This window comes from Ictalurus furcatus, chromosome 27, assembly GCF_023375685.1.
Source record: "Ictalurus furcatus strain D&B chromosome 27, Billie_1.0, whole genome shotgun sequence".
In the NCBI taxonomy this organism is placed as follows: Eukaryota; Metazoa; Chordata; class Actinopteri; order Siluriformes; family Ictaluridae; genus Ictalurus; species Ictalurus furcatus.
Window position 1 is genome coordinate 6,313,239 of NC_071281.1, and position 21,861 is coordinate 6,335,099.

General features: G+C 38.4%; 1 protein-coding gene across 3 annotated transcripts in view; it reads left to right on the forward strand.

Moving 5' to 3' along the window:
• Nucleotides 1-17,290, forward strand: part of LOC128602886 (ADP-ribosyl cyclase/cyclic ADP-ribose hydrolase 1) — a 40,717-nt gene extending 23,427 nt beyond the window's left edge. The window contains exons 6-8 of one of the 3 annotated variants that reach the window (XM_053617002.1): nucleotides 13,923-14,009; nucleotides 15,770-15,853; nucleotides 15,933-17,290. In XM_053617002.1, the coding sequence (XP_053472977.1) occupies nucleotides 13,923-14,009; nucleotides 15,770-15,853; nucleotides 15,933-15,990 (229 nt within the window). In that variant the 3' untranslated portion in view covers nucleotides 15,991-17,290. The other 2 variants (XM_053617003.1, XM_053617004.1) reach the window with 2 other exon arrangements.
• Nucleotides 17,291-21,861: the final 4,571 nt, after the last annotated feature.

Here is a 21,861-nt window from a genome sequence, read left to right on the forward strand (position 1 = left end):
TGTGTGTGTGTGTGTGTGTGTGTGTGTGTGTGTGTGTGGGTGAATGAAAAGCTCTGAGTAAAATTACCTTCTCGATGATGTAGAATATATATATATATATATATAAATATATATATATATATATTCTACATCATCGAGAAGGTAATTTTACTCAGAGCTTTTCATTTACTCAGAACAAAACAAACAAAAATACTGTTAGTAGTTCATGGCTTCTTCCTCATCAAAGTTCAATATACATTAGATCCTGCTCCGTGCAGGCACGTGTGTTGTGAGCAGACTCCGCTGGTTCTCTGTTACTTTCTCTCTTGCCCACCGTGTTATTGAATGAACAAATAAAGCACATATAAGTATACTGGCAGTAATCACACACGAGTGAGAATCATCAAGTGTTGCCTGCCGGTTAAACCTGCCTCCTCTCTGTCTGCATAGAGTGTTCGACTGGGGACATTCCAGTGGCACAGAGGCCAACCACCAAAAGTCAGTGACCATGTAATGACAACTGGAATGATCTACAGCTCAGATGGGAATAGCTGTTACCCCATTTGAATTTGCCAAAAGCCATGTTGAAGACAAAGGACTATACAAATGTGAAAAGGTTCTCTGGCCTGATGAGACCAACATTGAACTTTCTGGTCTTGGCACAAAGCATCACATTTGGTGGAAACCCAACACTGTTCATCACCCTGAGAACTATATTGCAGGAATGCTTTTCATCAGCAGAGACTAGTAAATTCGGCAGTTTTTAAGAGCAAGATGAATGGTGCCAATTATAGAAGAAAACTTGCTCCAGTTTTCAAGAGACTTCCAACAAAACAACAACCCTACACATATTGCTGAAGATACACTGGGGTGGTTGAAAACCTAAGAATGGCCCATTTAGTCTGACAGTACTTGAGCAGTTTTGCCATGAAGAATGTACAAAAATTTCAGGATCCAGATGTGCAAAGTTGATGGAGATATTTCACAGACGACTTGCAGCTGTAATTGCTGCCAAATGTACTGACCCTGGGGGTGTATACATATCCAGGGCACTATAAGCAGAAAAAAATAAAATCCGCACAGAATGCATACATAAAAAAAAATTTATGTATTAAAAATGTTATTCAGTTGTAGTAGTTGAGAGATGATAGCAGTGCAGTTGGGACCAGCCACAGGTACACTCTCAGAAAGGATGTGTTAATATCCTACACACTTTTTGTGTTATTACTATTTCAATGCATGTTATGTTAAATTATCCAATAATTGTGTTAAAAAAAGAAAAAATTCACACGTGACCAACACAACATGTGCTAAATTATTGTCCAATCACATTGTGGACTGCGCTGCCGATGTCATCATCCAACTCTGAACTCGACTCAAAGTGAATGTTTGTTGCTTTGACCTTTTGATTGTGACAGCGGTGTCGGAGTCCTGAGGCGAGGAAACAACGTGACCACCGGTAAGTCAGCGTTCATCACTATTTAGTGTTAATACTGCTGAAAATGCCTGGCCAAGTTTGTAATATTTACTCAGGGAACTCTCAAGAATGTATTCACTGGAAAACAGTAACTCAGCAAGTGATAATTAACTTTACGTTGGCGTTACACTGTCGTGTTTATTTTGGCTGTGAAATGTGGACTGAGGTTATTCTGTAATTCTCTGGGTCTGCATCTTATCTGAGGCTCCGAGTTAGGGTTAGCTAGCTGGATGCTGTCACCAATCACATGAGGGATGCTAAGCTAAACGCTCACCTGAGTTGATAACATTGCTTTAGCATACACCTCGAGGTAATATTAGACATTCCCATTACCTTTTTGAAATTTAAAGATAACATAGCATTACAGCTATTCACCATGATGTAATACAGAGAGTGGGTTAATGTTAACTACATTTAGCAAGTGTTTTGGACAAGGCAAGCTGTAGTAATTAGCATTAGGAGGATGGGTTAGAGCCGTGTTTCTTCATGTATTCAGCGAATGTTAATGCTGGTTATCAGATGCAGAAAGTCAATGGCTAACAGAACTTAGCTGGCTCAGTAATGTCGAGGCCAAAATTTCTTCACAAGGTTAACGTGACATAAAGAGAGGATGGGGTTTAGGTTGGGAAGCTTTCCATTATCTCTGTAATGTTGGGTGACTGAAATAAATTTGGCAGTGATGTGCTAAAGGCAGGAAAATAAATATTCGCAAATTAGCCAGATTTTCCTGGTGAGTCTACAGTGCCATTTTGTTCATTGGGAGAGTGGAGGCCACATTTTCAAAATTACACAATTTGGAATTATGTAACACAATTTCTCAGTTGAAGACCAAAGGCATTTGTCCATATTTTGTAGCTAACAACTAACAAATACTCTTTTTGCTCTTTTACAGCTTTTGAAATGGAAGGAAGTGAGACTGTTGTCTTCCCTGATGGCAGGAAGATTTGTAAGAAGACGCATCAACTCCAATTCTTACATCTGTCAAATGTTTAAATTATTTTAATAAATGTCACCTGAATTTCATGCAATTGTTTGTTTATTTTCTGAGCATTTTAATAGAACTTTAGCATACAAACAAATTGTGTTATTTTTTAACACATCTTTGTGTGGAAATGTTTAACACACAGCGTGTGTGTTACTAACACATTGATTGTGTTGAAAGCAAAACAACATGCGTTGTCCTTAACTAGACACACAGGTTTGTTAAAAAATTGTACTGTCACAAAATCCAGGGAGTCAGATCAAAGTGCAGTGTGTATTTAATGGTTAAACAACTGATAATCAAACAAAGACAGGAAAACAACCAAAAAAAAAACTAGAACTACTAAAACAACAAAAAGAGTTGAATCTGGATGTAAGTGGAAATGGTAAACTCCCACTTAACTGCAAGTTTGTCAGATGTATGAGGGTAAAAACTAAACCAGATTACGCAAAACTGTAAATGTCCCCAAACAACCATGTACCTCAAGTCAGAGGACGTTTGTGAAGTTTGATGGACTATTACAGTTGAAATTCAGCTAGTTGTGAGGACTGCAGGTTGTCTGGCTGTGTGATGGCCTTTCATATATTAATGACTGGCAAATGTTAGAGAAAGGTGTTCAGTGTCTGCTCTGGTCGAGTAGTAGACTACAGGGGAGGGGAAAAGCTGGTTGTATTGTAAGTCACAGCAAACTACATTACTGCAAAGTAATACAGACTAATTAAACAACCTAATGCAAAAAAAATTACCAAACACTGGTGATATGTATAATAACTACACAGTTATCTATTTGATTGACAACCATTACACAAAATAATTTAGATTTTTCTAAAATAAGGAGATTACTTTTTTTAATTACTTACCACATTTATCTTACTACACTATCATATGCTGACATAATGGCCAAAGTGAAATGATTGATTGATCATTCAATACAATTACCTAGCAAATCAAGAAACATCAACCAAACAGCATTCCAGGATAAAAAAAAAAAAAAAGAGTTTATTTAAGGAGATTTTTTACAGTACAGATACAAAGGACACTGAATGCGAACAAGTGTCCAATTTAAAACCATTACAGTAGTGTGACGAGGAGGAGGGAGAAGCAAGGTTGTGAGGATGCACACCTGGCACTGATTTGGCTAATCAGAGGGAGAGAGAGATAAAGGAGTGGCTGGGAGAGAGAGAGAGAGAGAGAGAGAGAGAGAGAATTTTAAGACACCTTTATTGTATCCAATTTTTTAAAAATATTTACATATTTACATTTTTAAAATACTATTTCCATTTAAGAAAAGAAGAAAAAAAAGAAAGAAGAAAGAAGAAAGAAAGAACCCTCTCAGCCCCCCCACCCACACCCTCAACTCAAAAACCAAAAACTTTTCAAATTTACTATAAGTCCACTGTGGTCATTTAACGTGCAAGAAGTCTTTATATTAAGGCACTTTGTGTGACTAATGTCCATTTCCTCAGTCTGGACTGTCTCCGTGGTGACAGCATACCCAGGTTTTCACTTTTTATTGCTCGTTGTGCCGATTTAATGAATTTTTTTTCTGTCCGAGAAATAATTTGTCAGCAAGACATCACGTTTTCTTTTTGTTAATTCAAGAAACCGGTTTAACTGTTCTGTGGTGTACAGTTCTTCAGGTTGTTCTGAGAGAGTGGAAGTAGGCGGGTTACCCACTCTCCTCCTCTCTCCTTGCGTCTGCTGCCCATATCCTCAGTCTGAAATGTCTCTTTGGTGACAGCACGTTCAGATTCTCACCTGTTGTTGTATGCTTAACCGATTTTATGAATTTTTCTCTGTCCGGGAAGTAATTTTTTAGTACGACCCCACTTTGTCCTAAAGTCTGCTCCAAGAACCAGTTTAGCTGGTCTGTTGTGTAAAAATGTTCTGGCTGTTCGACCCCCCTTGTTGTTTCCAGTTCACCCTTATTGTTCTCAATGTTCTTGTCCAGTGGGTTCTTCTGTTGCTGTCGTGCAGAGTCACTGTCTCCGACAGTGATAGCGGTGTAGGGTTTGTTATGGACGCTGTCTGCATTACTATCATGGACGCGGGTGTCAGTGCTATCACTGGGTGCTGTGTTTTTTTCAGTGGTGGTGTGTTCGTCACTGACCTCTTCCTGCTGTGACCTCTGTATGTCGTTACCCCCATCTGCCCCATGCTCCTGTTCTCCAGTGTCCCCCTGCTGACTGTCTCCGCGCTGCTGCTGCTGTGCCCCGGCCGTGTCTCCCCCGGAGCTCCCCGGCTGCACCACTCTGCGTGGGCAGCTCAGCCGTTTATGTCCGATCTCCCCACACCCAAAACACTTCAGGCGTTCGGTGGTGGCGAAGATGGTGTAGCTGCTGTCACCGACTTTACACTTGAAGTTTATATCCAGTGTTTGTTCTCCGTTGTTAATTAACATATACACCTGTCTCCGGAAAGACAGGACGTGTTTCACCGCGGAGTTCTTACAGCAGAGCGGGTTATCCGTCATGGGGCCAGCAAACTTTCCGAAGCAGGCCAGCTCCTTCAATATCAGCTCGTCTTTAATGAAGGGGGGCACGTTAGAAACAACGACCCGTGTCGCAGGGGCAGAAAGAGGGGTAACATGTAGCATGACACCTTTCAGCCATATTCCACTTTCAGACAGCGTGTTGGCGAATATTTCTTTTTTTAGGAAAATCACCACCGCTTTGTTCATTTGGGAGGCGGAATAAATGTTCTCACATCCGACCTGCTCTCCCACCACCAGCAGAACCTCCTCCACCTGTTCTCCATTCTCCGGTACACACCTGACGCCATGGCGGAGAGACAGTGTCTCCCCTCCGGCCTTGGAGGCCATGGCGTCCTGCTCACTCTCTCCCGCTCTAAGCTTTCACCAACCACTGATAACTCAATAACTTAACATTCAATAAATTAAATGAAAGAAAGGAAAAGGACAAACTTGCGAAAACTTTGGCAAGATGCCAAACCGCTCTCATGCATTCTACAGACCACGCTCACTCCTCCACCACGCATGCGCAGAGAGAGAGAGAGAGAGAGGGAGAGAGATAGAGATGCACTGGCGCTTTCTATTATGTTAGTGTGTTCTGCTGTTATTGAGTTTGGTTTATTATTAAACTTTATGTTGTGGTGCTCAAGCATCATGGTAGTGCCTAAAAGACTGGAGACCCACAAATTTATGTTGAACCCATAAAACTTGAGTCTGTGTGCAGGGAAAAATTCAGATTTCCCTCTGTCGAACAGACCCTTCGCTTGCTAGTTGGTGCCAATGTTTTAACAAATTGGATGCTATTATGGGCTTTTGGCAAATCCCTCTAGCTGAGGAGTTTGCCAAGGTCACAACATTCATAACACCATTTGAGAGCTATTACTTCAATTGCCTACCTTTCAGCATAGCACCAGCTCCTGAACACTTCCAAAACTGCTGAGGTTGCAGAGGGCCTGAATGGTGTGGTCTGTCAAATGGATGATATACTAGTGTGGGGGCATTCTCAAGAAAAGCACGATGTCCGTCTCCATGCTATGCTACAGCGGATTAAGAGTGTTGGCTTTACCCTTAACACAAATAAGTGTGCTTTATCGCAGAGTGTAGTGAAATTCTTAGGGCATATTATCTTGAATGTGGGGGTTCAACCAGGCCCAGCCAAGACAGCAGTGGTCAGAAATATACCAAAGCCAGCCAACATCATGGTCAACCAGCTTGGCAAATCCATTTCATGGCTAGCACAGAAAGATAAACCCCTAAGAGACCTTCTGTTGAACAAGGAATTGCTGGTTTTGTGGGATGGACAAGTCTAAGCCTTTCACGACCTGAAGCAGGATCTCCACCTGTGTTGGCCATATACAACCCGAGCGAGGCAATTAAAGTGTCTGCAGATGCAACGTTATTTGGATTGGGGGCAATCATGCTGAAACATTGGGTGAAGAATGGTGACCAGTTGAGCAGAGATATGCTCAGCTAGAAAAGGAGGGCTCACATAAGGCGTGCAAGGGATTTCAGGACTTCTTCATAGGCCAATAAATGGAGACGGATCACAAACTAAGTCTTCTGGGGGCTCAAGGATTAGATGCCTTACCTCCTTGTATCCAACGTTTAAAGATTAGACTTGTGCGTAATTCTTATAAGGTTTCTCATGTCCTGGGAAAGTGCCAATGAATGGCTTACACTCTGTCACGTGCACCACTGCTGGCAGACACAGACAACACCAGTGATGAGCTAATGGAAGGCACAAACATTTATGTGGACAGGATCATTGAGCATCTCCCAGTGAGGACATCATATTTAGACAGTCTGAAAGAGCATCTCAATACTGACAATCTGTGCTCCAGCATCATGAAAATGTGTCAAGAGTCCAATTGCTGTACAAGCCCAGAGAGGCTTTTACTGGGCAGAGTGAGCTTTTCTTTTAATCCATGATGGCCTCCTTCTGAAAGGTACCAGGCTTGTTATTTCCTCTGCTTTAATGAATGATGTCCTCACCAAACTGCACAAGAGTTATCAAAGTGTGGTGAAATGCAGGGTAAATGAGCTGGTACAAAACTGCCAAATATGCATCAAAGAGCAAACAAATTTCACTGAACCATTAATTCCAGCAGGTTTTCCAGAGGCTTTGGCAGAACCTGGGGACTGATCTGTATGTCCTGAAGGGGAAAACATACCTTTTTAGTAGTGGATTACTATTCATGCTATGTTTAAGTAGCTAAACTTTCACTCACATAATTTGCGGACATCACAGTGCATCTCAAATCCATCTTTGCATCTTTGGTGAGCGATAACGGACCACAATTTTCATCTAGTACTTTCTCTGACCTTGCAGCTGCTTACGGATTCAAGCATATCACAAGCAGCCCAAAGTACCCATGCAGCAATGGAGAGGCAGAACGTGCCGTACAGTCAAGAACCTTCTCAAAAATACATCAGATCCTTACCTTGCATTACTGTCATGCAGTTTCACAACAGCTATAGTCCAGCTCAGTTGCTGATGGGGCACCGGATTCGTACCATGGTGCCGATTCTCCCAATGTTGCTGGATCCCCTACTCCCTGACAGTGCCATTCTCCACTTGTGGGAGAAAGCGAAAATGGGTACAGATCAGAAGTATTTCAACAAGTGCCATCATGTACATGAACTGTGAAAACTCTCACCTGGGAAACAGAGGTTGGTTATGGATCAAAAAGTTTCTGGAACGGTAGTGGAGGAACACACAACACCACGCTCTTATGTAGACGTGCTTTGTGGAACTGTGCATAGGAATCGGCATCTTATTCCTATGGATGGAGCGGAGAATAGTGGTGACACTCATGGTGAGTCTCATCTGCCTGTGAGAACACACACGTCACTGACACCTCAGACACCCTGTGTTGGCACACAAGAAAAGGTGTTCAGAACCAGATCTGGGAGGCCAGATTTTATACTTATCTCTATACCTATCATTTCGTCTTACCTAATGCACCTTCAACTCTAAGTTGAAGGCAGGTTAAGCCATAAGCCATCTTTTACTATTAACATATGCTCCAGATATCTTTTTTATAGGCTAAATAAAATCGCAAAACATTTGATTTAGAATATAATCAGATCCAGCAGAAGTTCCTGACTACAGATTTTGGTAGGGCAGGCCAACATTAATAATAATATAGCCTCAAACAAAATTATGTCCAGAGGCTATCACACTTGGATATCACATAGGAACCTCGTAATAGTCATCCAGAATACAGTCTAGCAGCTCACTTTGAAAGGTTTTAGTCGTACTTTCAGCTGTGTTCGAAGTAATATTATTAACCAGGGTTGACCAGTTTCAGCAAAATTTGCAAAACTACATCTCAAAAAACAGACAAAATGCATGAAACTAGACCAAAAAAATGTGACCTTTGGAAAATCAAGGAATGTTTATTCTTTTCCTCAGGCTTTGGATCAAGTATGTCACATTTGTCAAGTATGACATTATTCACTCCATACATTTACATTTATGGCATTTAACTGATTCCCTTATCCAGTGTGCATTACAGAAGTGCTTTGATTTCTCAATCAATAAATACACTTGATAATGGTTCACTAGGTCACGGGCTAAGAGTCTATGAAAGCGGGGGCGTGTTCAAGCAGAGAAAATCTGAGTGGTAGAATTAAATCGCTGAAAAGTGAAGAGAACAGTGAAACAAAATAAAGAGCCCCTTTTGAGTTGTCCCAAGCCTGCCTACTGTCTCCTCATTTCTGGTCCAACCGGTAAGGGTGTCACCTGGGGGAACTCGCAATTACAACTCTTGAAACATATGTAGAAGTAATTTATTTTGTAACATTATTGGTGTTCTGAATCGATTGATAGTTTGTAATAATAAATTAGATTAAAATACTAAAAGCCCCTCTCCTTTGTGCAAGTTTGTATCGCCCTAACTTGAACAGAATGCTTGATTACTGCCGTTTGACTGGGAAAGCACAGGTAGCTTTGAAGGTGAAGAGAAGTGCTGCCCTGCAGATTATTTTGCATTGCTGGTCAGAGAGGGACAGTAAAAAATATAAAAGGTACTCAGAAGGAGGTAGGACTAGACATGGCAACATGAAAACAAAAGCTGCAAATACAACACCATAACAATACAACATAATGCTCAGCAACTAAGGAAGAAAAAACACAGCACTTAAATAGGGTAAATAATTAAGGGAACAAAAAACAGGTTTGCATGAACAGTTAGGCAAAGAGCAAAGGAAGAAAAAAATATGAACACTCTGGTGGTCTGGGAGGAATTGAGCATGGTGAAGGTGACGAGTACACTTGAGTCTCATAACTTTATTTCTTTTTTTTTTTAATTTCTATATTTCTGTTTTTCTTTTTTTTTTTGAAAGCCCAAGCAGGAATGTAAATCAAACAGAGACAGTTTTGCTGTCACTCAAATCCAGTCCAAATCACAAATAATGCTAGCTAGCAGCATTAGCAAGCCATGTTAATTGTTTCTGAAAACCACCCCATCTTGTCAGCATAGCAGTACTGCCAAGCAGTGTCATAGCCCCCAAGTGATATTTACTATTATATTTATAAGTGTGACATACTTGTCTATTTTGGGTGGAAGCCATACAGCAGTAGGAGCAGTAATGGCATGAATTTGTTATTTTAATGATGTAAGGCATGATCTTAATACCAACCAATCACAAACCAATATCTATCTATCTATCTATCTATCTATCTATATATATATATATATATATATATATATATATATATATATATATATATATACAGTATCTCACAAAAGTGAGTACACCCCTCACATTTTTGTAAATATTTGATTATATCTTTTCATGTAACAACACTGAAGAAATGACACTTTGCTACAATGTAAAGTAGTGAGTGTACAGCTTGTGTAACTGTGTAAATTTGCTGTCCCCTCAAAATAACAACACGCAGCCATTAATGTCTAAACTGCTGGCAACAAAAGTGAGTACACCCCTTATTGAAAATGTCCAAATTGGGCCCAAGGTGTCAATATTTTGTGTGGCCACCATTATTTTCCAGCACTGCCTTAACCCTCTTGGGCATGGAGTTCACCAGAGCTTCACAGTTTGCCACTGGAGTCCTCTTCCACTCCTCCCTGGCGACATCACGGAGCTGGTGGATGTTAGAGACCTTGTGCTCCTCCACCTTCCGTTTGAGGATGCCCCACAGATGCTCAATAGGGTTGAGGTCTGGAGACATGCTTGGCCAGTCCATCACCTTCACCTCAGCTTCTTTAGCAAGACAGTGGTCATCTTGGAGGTGTGTTTGGGGTCGTTATCATGCTGGAATACAGCATACTGATCATGCTCTGCCTCAGTATGTCACAGTAAATGTTGGCATTCATGGTTCCCTCAATGAACCGTAGCTCCCCAGTGCCGGCAGCACTCATGCAGCCCCAGACCATGACACTCCCACCACCATGCTTGACTGTAGGCAAGACACACTTGTCTTTGTACTCCTCACCTGGTTGTCGCCACACACGCTTGACACCATTTGAACCAAATAAGTTTATCTTGGACTCATCAGACCACAGGACATGGTTCCAGTAATCCATGTCCTTAGTCTGCTTGTCTTCAGCAAACTCTTTGCAGGCTTTCTTGTGCTTCATCTTTAGAAGAGGCTTCTTTCTAGGACGACAGCCATGCAGACCAATTTGATGCAGTGTGTGGCGTATGGTCTGAGCACTGACAGGCTGATCCCCCACCCCTTCAACCTCTGCAGCAATGCTGGCACCACTCATACGTCTATTTCCCAAAGACAACCTCTGGATATGACTCTGAGCACGTACACTCAACTTCTTTGGTCGACCATGGCGAGGCCTGTTCTGAGTGAAACCTGTCCTGTTAAACCGCTGTATGGTCATGGCCACCGTGCTGCATCTCAGAGTCAGGGTCTTGACAATCTTCTTACAGCCTAGGCCAGCTTTATGTAGAGCAACAATTCTTTTTTTCAGATCCTCAGAGAGTTCTTTGCCATGAGGTGCCATGTTGAACATCCAGTGACCAGTATGAAGGAGTGTGAGAGCGATGACACCAAATTTAACACACCTGCTCCCCATTCACACCTGAGACCTTGTAACACTAACAAGTCACATGACACCGGGGTAGAGAAAATGGCTAATTGGGCCCAATTTGGACATTTTCACTTAGGGGTGTACTCACTTTTGCTGCCAGCAGTTTAGACATTAATGGCTGTGTGTTGAGTTATTTTGATGGGAAAGCAAATTTACACTGTTATACAAGCTGTACACTCACTACTTTACATTGTAGCAAAGTGTCATTTCTTCAGCGTGGTCACATGAAAAGATATAATCAAATATTTACAAAAATGTGAGGGGTGTACTCACTTTTGTGAGATACTGTATATATATATATATATATATATATATATATATATATATATATATGTATATATATATATATATATATATATATATATATATATATATATATATATATATAATGTTACTATTAAATAGCTTTTGAAAGTGCTACTGAAAATAATTAAAATATGATGCTATTAATAGGGGAACATGACATCTCATAAAATAAAATAAATAAAAAAAACAAACAAACAAAAAAAACTGATGTACACTATATTTTCTCCTCCAGCAGTAAACCTTTGGTTCTTCATCACCCATCATCAATATCCCTGGGCTCAGAGTGTAGTGAGCTGGCTTTCAAACAGAAAATGTGGGAAATGCTTGATTCTGATTGGTTAATCATGTTTCTAACCAGCTGGTGGCAATGTAGTTGTATACAAAAGTTTGGGCACCCCTCACCAAATTACCAGAGGTGGTAGAGTAGCCAAAAAATTTTACTCAAGTACAAGCAAAGCTACTTATAACAATAATTACTCAAATAACAGTAAAAGTAATAATGTTAATAATTACTTGAGTACAAGTAATAAACTATCCAATGAGAAGACTATTCAAGTAGCAAGTTACTAGTTACTTCTGAAATTTTTTTTAATGAATGGAAAATCATGAATGTTAGGGCGTTTTTAAACCTGTTCAGTTTGCCAAGATTAACTAGTTTGTTTAATGCAGATGCATGCTTCAGTGAACCACTGTGCTATATCTTTATAACAGCGCATAAACACAACACTTTAAATGCTATAATTCGTACACTGCTGTTCAGCTTTATGTGACTTAAAAAAGTAATATGTACTTTCTGAACTACTCCTCAACTTACTTGTATGTCAAAATTATATTGTAGTGATTCCTAACCACTTCACCGCTGAATGGATGATCATAAGAGAAAGCACGCGCACACGTAGCTTACTGTTACTATAGTAAAAGACGTAACTTCCATGCACGAGACTTATGTGGTCTAATTTACATTTTTGAGGTTGTAAATTATTTGTTCAAATTCAGAGTCGTACACTATTTTAATTAACATTATTTTATCAGCTCGCTTCATTCACACTCAAGACTTAAAGTGACCTCGAGATAATAGGTAAACTTCATTGTAATCATTTCACCATAAGCATTTCATTTTGATGAACTGTGCAGGAAATTTATGCTTGAGATACAACTACATTTAGATTATGACATTTCTTTTCCAAGAAAAAGTGTCTTTTGAACATTTTGTACATATCTCCATTACATTCGGTGACTGAGTGTACGACTGCGTGGTATTTCATACATTCAGTCTACAGTGTGTGCTCATGCATTGAAAATAGTATGACCCATTTTAGGGGTTGTCAAATTTATGTTGACATTTTCTTTTCAGATAGACTGAACCCCCCACCCAATCCCCATAAATGCGAATCCTGACAGTAACGGAAGAAGGCCACCGAATGCAACGATATAAAAGTACATTTCTGTGATTGAAAATGAACTTGAGTAAGAGTGTGAGCAGTTAAACCTACTCTTAAAAGTTTTTTTTTCTTCAAAAAGTTACTCAAGTAAATGTATTGAAGTAAATGCAGTGCGTTACTATCCACCTCTGAAATTCAGACAAAATTAGTTTTACATGGGGGGGGGGGGGGGGGGGGGGGGTTAATGTACTAATTACCAGAACTTCTCTGTGATTTTAATCCTGTGTGGACTAGAGATGTCAGTTCTGTTATTTTTCGGGACTTTTTCTGGACTGTGTGTTCCCATGCCAGTGAAGATTACAGCATCTTTTACCTTCTAAAACGGTCTGTAAAATTAACCCCAGGTTAAACTAATGCCATGCCAACTGACCTCTGGGTAAATATTACACTATCTCCTGTGCATTTTCCTGATATTTTCTCAAGTATGAAGGCACTCGAGGATGTGGTTTTCTTTCGTTGTAAACCCATTGTAAAAAAAACCCCAAAAGGTCCCAATTTGCTTATATTTCTACTTGCTAACATGCATGATAAACTGTGTGTTCTACTGATACTAATGATATCTACCCAAACAAGTACCTACCTATCTAAACGAGTTTGTCTGTTAGCTACTTACAAAGTCATGTCAGGTATAGTATAATTAACTGTACATACATAATTAGAGAGTAAATTATACGTGCCCAACACGACATCCAGTTCCTTGAAGTACGGACACTGCACACAATCCGAGCCACTTCTTCTGTTGTCTCCGAATTCACTCTCTGTATTTTCATTTTAGGTAGTTGATTCTTTGTAATCATTTAGTCCAGTTGCCACTTTGACAGAGGGACATTTATCGCCAACTTCCCGAAAAATCCTCTCCCAAACTGAATGATTATGTAACATTTGTTCAAACAGTGTTTGATAACATTGTTGTCCCCAAACTGAAATTAAACCTAACATTTCAGCTCTGGTCCAGTTGCAGCTTTTCTTTTGTTTCTTCTGTGCCATGTTGTATTATTAAACCCTGTAGTGCGGCATCATGTTAAGTTTGATGTGTGAATTGATGAAAATACCACTGACGTCTGCAGTAACAATTACTTTACAGACATATGTCCTGAAATCTAATCTTGTCCGAATAGGGCTTAGGTCAGTGCTGCCGTGTAGAGTTTATTTCTGTTATAATAATGCTATTGTCATTTGTTTGTTTTCTTTAATCAAGTGTATTTGGAAGTGTAGAAGTGAAGAATTTGGATCCCGATAAAGTGGCTGGTTTGACTGTATTGCTTGTCACCAAGGACACAGACACGTAAGTATTGGTTTGTAAATCTGTGTATGTGTGTGGAACGCAAAACCTACTTTACCCACATATTGCTTATTTGCCTTTTGGTGCACTCAAACAGCTGAAAAGGTAGAAATCAGGTTTAGAGAAAGCACTTCCTTGGCTGAAACAAGCCTACTGTCTCTTCAATTTTAGCTTAGTTATACAAAAAAAAAGCTGTTTATTTAAAAAAAAAATTGCTTCAAATATCTGAAGCAGAAATACTAACAAACCAAGAATGACAACTTTAAAAAAAACCCAAGTGTTTGACAGTGTTTGTGTTATTTTTATTTATTTTGTAGTATTTACTTTGCACAATCAGCTTATATAGACCAAAAGTTTACATGCATCTAGGCAGAGACAGATTTATTTCATTGTGTATTTATTATATCAGTTGTAACTTTGTTAATATTTGGTGGCATTGCTATTTAATTGTTTGAACTTGAATCGAAGCACTTGGAGGTAAGTGTAAGCCTTCCACAGGCTACTCAGAATACTTTGCCAGAATCTTTGCTAATTCCTCCTAAGAGAACAGGTTTGTGGGCCTCTTTTTTAGTTCAGGCCACAAATATTCTATGGGATTCAGGTAAGGGCTGTGTGATGACTACTCCAGTATTTTTACTTTGTTGTCTTTAATCCATTTTGTTACCACTTTGGAGGTATGCTTAGGGTCATTGTCCTGCTGGAATACCTAGTTTCAACCAAGTTTTAACCTTCTGGCTGATATCTTGAGGTTTTGCTTCAGTATTTCTAGAGAATCTTCTTTCCTTATTATGCCATCTGTTTTATGAAGTGCACCATTCCCTTACCAGCAAAACTCTCATACAACATGATGCTGCCGCCCCCATGCTTCACAGTTGGGATTTTGTTCTTTGGATTAAAAGCCCCGCCTCACACTACTTCAAAGGGCTTTTGCTCACTTGTAAATTTAAGTCTGGCTTCTTTATGCCTTTTAATGGTCTTAGAGAAGGGGCTTCTTCATTGAACCTTTCAGGCCATGATGTAGAACTCACGTAATGGAGGCTGTAAATACTTTTGTTCACCAGTTCTTTTGTTGTTGTTTTGGGGTCCAGTTGAACCTTTTGGACCAAAGTAGGTTCCTCACTGGGAGTTAATTTGTAGCTCTTTCCTGAATGACGCGGTGTCTGTGTGGTCCCAAGATTTCTATATTTGCAAACAGCTGTTTGTACAAATGCTTGTGGTATCTTCAGTCGTTTGGAAATTGCTCCTAGGGAGGAACCAGAGTTTTGTTTTGTTTTTCTGAGGTCTTGGCTGAGTTGCCTGGATTTTTGCTATCAAGAGCAAAGGGCAGTGTCTCTAAACTTTCACAGCCAAATGTGCCCTCACAATTAACTCCTAATTTTGACAATTGACCACTCAGAAGTTTCCAGTCAGTATATTAATTTCTAGAACCTTCCAGACTGTTTAAAGAGACAGTCAGCTTGGTGTATGTAAACATTTTGCCCACTATGATTCTGATGTAATGAATTAAAGCTGAAGTAAATCTGCATCTAATCAATTGTTTTAAAATGACCTCTGATGTGAATAAAGTAGATGCCCTAATCAACTTGTCAGAAGAAATGTATGGTAATGTGAAAAACTGAGGTTGAATATTTTTAACCTAGGTGTATGTAATTTTTTTGCCTTTAACTATACGATGCTATTACTAAACATGTGTCCCTTCTAAGAATTATGGGTATGAAAATAACACTGTTCTTTTAAAGTTATGTTTTACTCTTTGTTAACAGGACTACATGCAATCATTCCTCACTCAACATGCTACAAAGCACTTTGAACACAAAGATTGCTTACAACTGCAGAGAGGTTCCTTAGTGAGTACAATTTTGTGAAATTCTGTGGTTATGTTTAATGTGTCTACTGTAAATATGACTGTGTTTTTTTGATGTCTAGTTCCACAGTTGAAGGCTGCATTTCTGATCCAGAGATCCCATGCAGTGACTGCCTATGAGAATGGCATCTGTTCCACATGCACTGAAGACTAATCTACATAATCTACAATCTGTAATTTACCTGAACTGCAAATGGGAATAAACCTAGTTTCTCTAGTATACCGATTAATCCAAATTGCAGTAGCTAAACTTTTTCACTATTCATTGGTGTCAGGGTTATGCTGAAATCGATGCTTTAATACATTACCTATCAGCCTCTGCATGTCACATGGCCTTGTCACATGTCTCACTGAACACTCACACCTGTTCTGTGTTACCCCTAATCAGCACAGTCATCAAGCACTGTGTTGGAGGAATGATTCTGCATAGTTCTTTATCTTCAGTTTAATCTTAAATAGAGGTGGCAGAATTAAATTTCTACTTGCTTGTGATTTTAAATGCAGTAAACACCCAATTAAACTGTCCAACTTTCAAAAGCAAGCTTTAGATGCATGGAAATTAGCCTACAAACAATTGTTCTCCCTACTCATTTGTTAAATGGAACAATCAACATATATTATTGATTTAACAAAGGATTTATTTTTTTATAGACCTACTAAATCATTCGGGTGATCTTTATAGTTACATTGAATTCATTAATATCTTTGGGATAAATGTATGTCAGAAAGAATATTTAAAACTTGTTTGCTGTATTTCCCCGAAACGACATAATCTTATTAAAAATGAAATGATATAAAAACCTGTAATTGGTTCTCTTCTGGGTCTTACTGTTGAGGGAAATAGATCAGGGATAAATAATTTAATAACCATCGGCTTGGAGGAATTTTAGCCCATTACAGAACAGTACAGAACAGCTTCAACTCTGGGATGTTGGTGGGTTTCCTCACATGAACTGCTTACTTCAGGTCCTTCCACAACATTTTTATTTTGACTTTCCATTCCAAAACATTACCTTTATTCTTCTTTAACCATTCTTGTTTAATCAAATTAGTCGACTGTAAATAACTGTTAAAACAAACTGTATAATACAAAATTCAATTATAGTGATGTGGTCACAGGTGTGTGAGGATTTTACAATAGCTTTACACAGGGCTCAGCCAATCAGATTTTAGAGCCCATGTCCTTTAACATCCTGTGTTCCTTTTCCTTTCAGTGAATTCACATTTCCATCGGATAAATTTTATTTCTGATTAGTTTGACCACTGATTCTGACGCTAAAAGAAGTGGTGCACTTGTTAAGGGCACAGGGACAGGGGGACCCAAAAGCAGAACACAGACACAGGGATCCAAGATGAAACGGGTTTTATTAACGAGCGGAAGGGGGTGAGAGTGTGAGGGAAAGGTGAGTTGAATGGAGTTGTTGACAAATATCAAAAAGCTAAAAGGTGTGCATCATACCTGACACCTACATGAACACTTTATAGTTGCTTTTGTGACTGTATTTTCTTCAAATGCTATTGAGCTTTGCCATGTTCTAAATTATGGTATATTTTAAAAATCACAATGTTTAGATATGATTTGACAGTTTATTTTAATAAATATAAAAAATAGTAAAAGGTGTGCATCATAGCTGACACCTTCATGAACACTTTACAGTTGCTTTTGTGACTTCAAATGCTATTAAAGTTAGAAACGTGTATAGCAATGTTGTATGTAACTTTTGACACAGTCCCTTAATTTGCGAAGATCGAACATCCAACGGCATGCGAACTTTATGCCAGTTCCAACAGAAGTGGAGCGCCATCCCCCTACCCCCCCCCCCCCCCCCCCACACACACACAGAAACACAAGGGAGAGAAAACATGGGGAAGGGGAAAACAGGGAAACACAAGAAAATGTTATGCTATTTGTCATTTGTTAAATATGGTATCTAATAATACTTTCTTATTCTTCTTTTTAGGATTGTGAATGTGGCAGTGTAAAGAATGCAAATTGCAACTAACCAGCAGGAATTTGTTGCGGCAGCATTTTAGGCAGTGTTTTTAGGGGCAGTTATTGCTATCCATGGCCATACAGAGATTGCCTATGCACATTTAATACATGGAGTAAGTCTATTTCGAGTTAGACAAGTAATTAGGCCATACATGTACAGTGTTGCTCGAATTTTCTACAATTTTGCATAATATTACCTAAAACATAAAAAAAACCCATCATGTTGAAAAAGATAATTGATGTAGCAGTTACATGATTTAATTTTGTCATAAGGTGAAAGAGGTATAATTTTCTGATAAATATTTATTTTTGAATGTACACTGATGCTTGAAAGTTTGTGAACCCTTCAGATTTTTGTATATTTCTGCATAAATATGACCTGAAAAATTATCAGATATTGACACAAGTCCTAAAAGTAGATAAAGAGAACCCAATTTAAACAAATGAGACGAAAATTTTATACTTGGTTATTTATTTATTGAGGAAACTGATCCAATAATACATATCTGTGAGTGGCAAAAGTATGTGAACCTTTTCTTTCAGTATCAATATTATACTTGGTAAGTTATTTATTGAGGAAAATGATCGAATATTATATTCAGGAATAATTCAGAATTCATTGTTCCATCAATGATGGCGAGTCCTCCAGGCCCAGATGCAGCAAAACAGGCCCAAACCGTGATACTACCACCATCATGTTTCACATGTTTCACTTGAAATAAAACAGAGTTCTCACTCGCACCTTATTGTCATTGCATTGATTGAAATCACCTGACTCTACTTTCACCTTAAAATTAACTGCTAATCCTAGAGGTTCACATACTTTTGCCACTCAGATATCTAATACTGGATCATTCAGCACATCACAGCACATCAAAAATTAGCACAGTTTCACCTCTTTGAACCTCTTTCCCTACCAGACGAACTGTTTGGACCCCTGCTATACATGCAGTTCTCATGTCTGTGCATACTGCTTTGGATATTATCCTGCAGCACAGCAGACACATCACCTGAGGTCAATAGTTTTCATGAAAAATTCCTCAAGTAGAACACTGTGCTTGTTCTGATGGCTGAAAACATAATGGGGGAGTTGGAGTGTGAAAACAAAAACCAGCTTCAACAACAGTGTTGGGATGTTGGATGCTGTGGCTCATACTGTATGAAAAAAAGAATACAAGAGAAGACAATAAATGAACACTTCTAACACTTGTTTACCAAAGCCTCTCATATGGCACCGAAGATAGACCTGCTGTAAGTTAGGATGCTTGTGTGCAAGCTTTAAAACCGTTAGGATTAGTCAACAATCACCCACCACACAGGAAAATAAGCACACATTACTGTAGCATTACAAAATATGACCAGAAATTGCAGCATTGCAGCATTTGCAGAAAAAACCAAATTGTTAAAAGAAGAAGAGTTTCAAAACTGTACAACTAAAGGGAATTGAGTAGCCTCAAAATTTAAATGGTTCATTTTTTGTAGATGTTTACAGACAATAATTATATCCAAGACAAGGTGTTTGTAGGCGAGCAAAAATACTGATCAGATAGCTGTTTATGGGAGAAAAGCAAGCTGAGGTTGTCACCTGCGGTTATTTGCTTGTTTATAGAAGTTGGTGAGAGCCACACAATTGTTCTTTAGGCCCTGATAAATAAAACATAGAATTGAAGGAGGGTGTACTTTCTTTTTCCCATGACTGTATGTATTGGTCAACAACAAAAAATAATTTTCAAAATTGGAAAAGGCAATATTATTTAAAAGATGCTACAGAGATTGATATGGACTTTTATTGTGACTTCTCTTTAAATTAAACTCTAAGTCAGTGGTAAAATTGCAATGCAAAGGATAAATGACAATGTAAATGACAATATTACACATTTAATCTATAAAGGTAGATGGAGATGCACAACATTTGACATAATGTCATTGTCAAATTTATTATCTTCTACTATAATAGGTTTCCATGAGGAAAATCAGGTGTGGATTTTCCATGGCCTAAAACTTATAGGCATATTTTGTACATCTTTGTATGATTTAAATGTATATGCACTGGCATAGCAAGCAAAGCATATAATTGTACTTAATATTGTAATAACCTTATCCTGTTATCACCAAAAATATTATAAAATTAACTACAATACAAAAGAATCTTGAAGAGCACTGCATGCTTAGAGACAGATAAATAATGTGTACCAAAAACCTCATTCTCGAATGGAAAGCATGGTGGATAGAATACAGCATGTGCTTTACTGAGCTAATTATCTGTGAATTAATAATCTAGAACAGAAAGATCTTTTAATAGCAAGAAATGATAAACCCCTACATCATTTCTATTGAAATGATTTTATATCATTTTATCTAGTTTTTGATACATAATTTCCTTTGGGGACCGTTTCTACTGAAATGCCAGTTCAGCCATGAAACTCTGTCTGAGCACTGATTGGCTCCCTCGACGCTGCGCAACAGCCTATCAGCCACACTTCTCCAACCACATAACCCTTTATAATCCCGACCAACTTGCCAGCTATGGCCTGTGCATGCTATTAAATATTGTATCCTATGTATTGTTTACGGCTTGTAAATTCCCATAAATGCTGATGAATGCTGATAAAGGCTATAAACACTGATCTTGGCTGGCACATCCCGATACTTTCTTATCAAGGTTGATAACGGCGACATTCAATGTGTATATTCAGTCAGAAAACATGCCCTATAAATGCTGATAATGGTTGACAAATACTGATCACAACTGGTAAATGCGATAATAGCCGATAAATGTCAATAAATGCTGATAATGGCGATAAAAGCTGATCGTAGCTGACAATTGCTCATAATCACCGATAAACGCAGATGGATTCTGATGACTGCCTATAATTGCCGATAACTGCTAATAAATGCTGATAACTGCTGATAAAGTCTGAGTGCTGATAAATGTTGGTAACTCCTTCCTCCTTCCATACCCTTTACAGCAGCAGCGTGCCTCTATTCTTTTCTATATCTGTCTATGTCCATCAGAATAAGTATTCGTATTTGCTCAGCAGCAGCAGCGTAGCACATCTAGTCTGCCAAGACCAAACCCATTTACACTCCATCCCCATCAATAAAAGCTCACCATTTACTCTGAAAGTTGTCATGGCTGAAATGATGTGGTGTTATTTGCAGAAGGCCTTTTATTAAAACATCCCTAAAATGCACATCAACTAAAACAGTTTTATACACTGGTTAAAAATACTACCATCTACCCAAATCGGTCCTGTGGAAAATATATTCACATACAAATTATTTGCATCACCCTATCTATATACAATGGGTAACATTTTACAATACTGTACAATAACTCATAGATAACCATGAAGGAACTAAGCAAGAATGACTGAGCAGTTCTTTTTTTAACACCTATCTTATTAAATACTAAGATCTACTAGTTAATTACTCAGTAAATATGTTAGTAGGAGTTCACTATTAACTATGAAATAATTAACTGTGTCTCAAGCAGTAATTACTGATACATTTCTTCTGCAGAACTACTAGTTAATGATGGCTTTTTTTAAAAAATAAATAAATAAATAAAATAGCTACTGATTAATTGATCATATCAAAATTATTCCCCAATAGCTAAGTCTTATATTCCTTCTGGAGTTCTAAAATCTAATATACCTCAACCTATTCCAACACCTCTGTGTCTAAAATGTAAGTTATTATAGGTCTTATTATAGTGTTGTTTTTATTTAGCCACTCAAGGTCTAAAGAGAGACTGGGCAAAAATAACCTACAAAAGTACAAAGCTGTAATGTAGCAATGAACAACAATAAAAAAAACTAAATGAACATACTTTCAATTTTTTTGTAAATAATTTTCTTTTAAATAACAAAAATTAGTAATGGATTACCATGTGTAATAATATTTCACAGTATCATTAACTACTGAAGAACAACACAGTAACACTTCACTAATTACTAATGAGTTTCCATTACACTAATGTTCCACATCTTCATTTA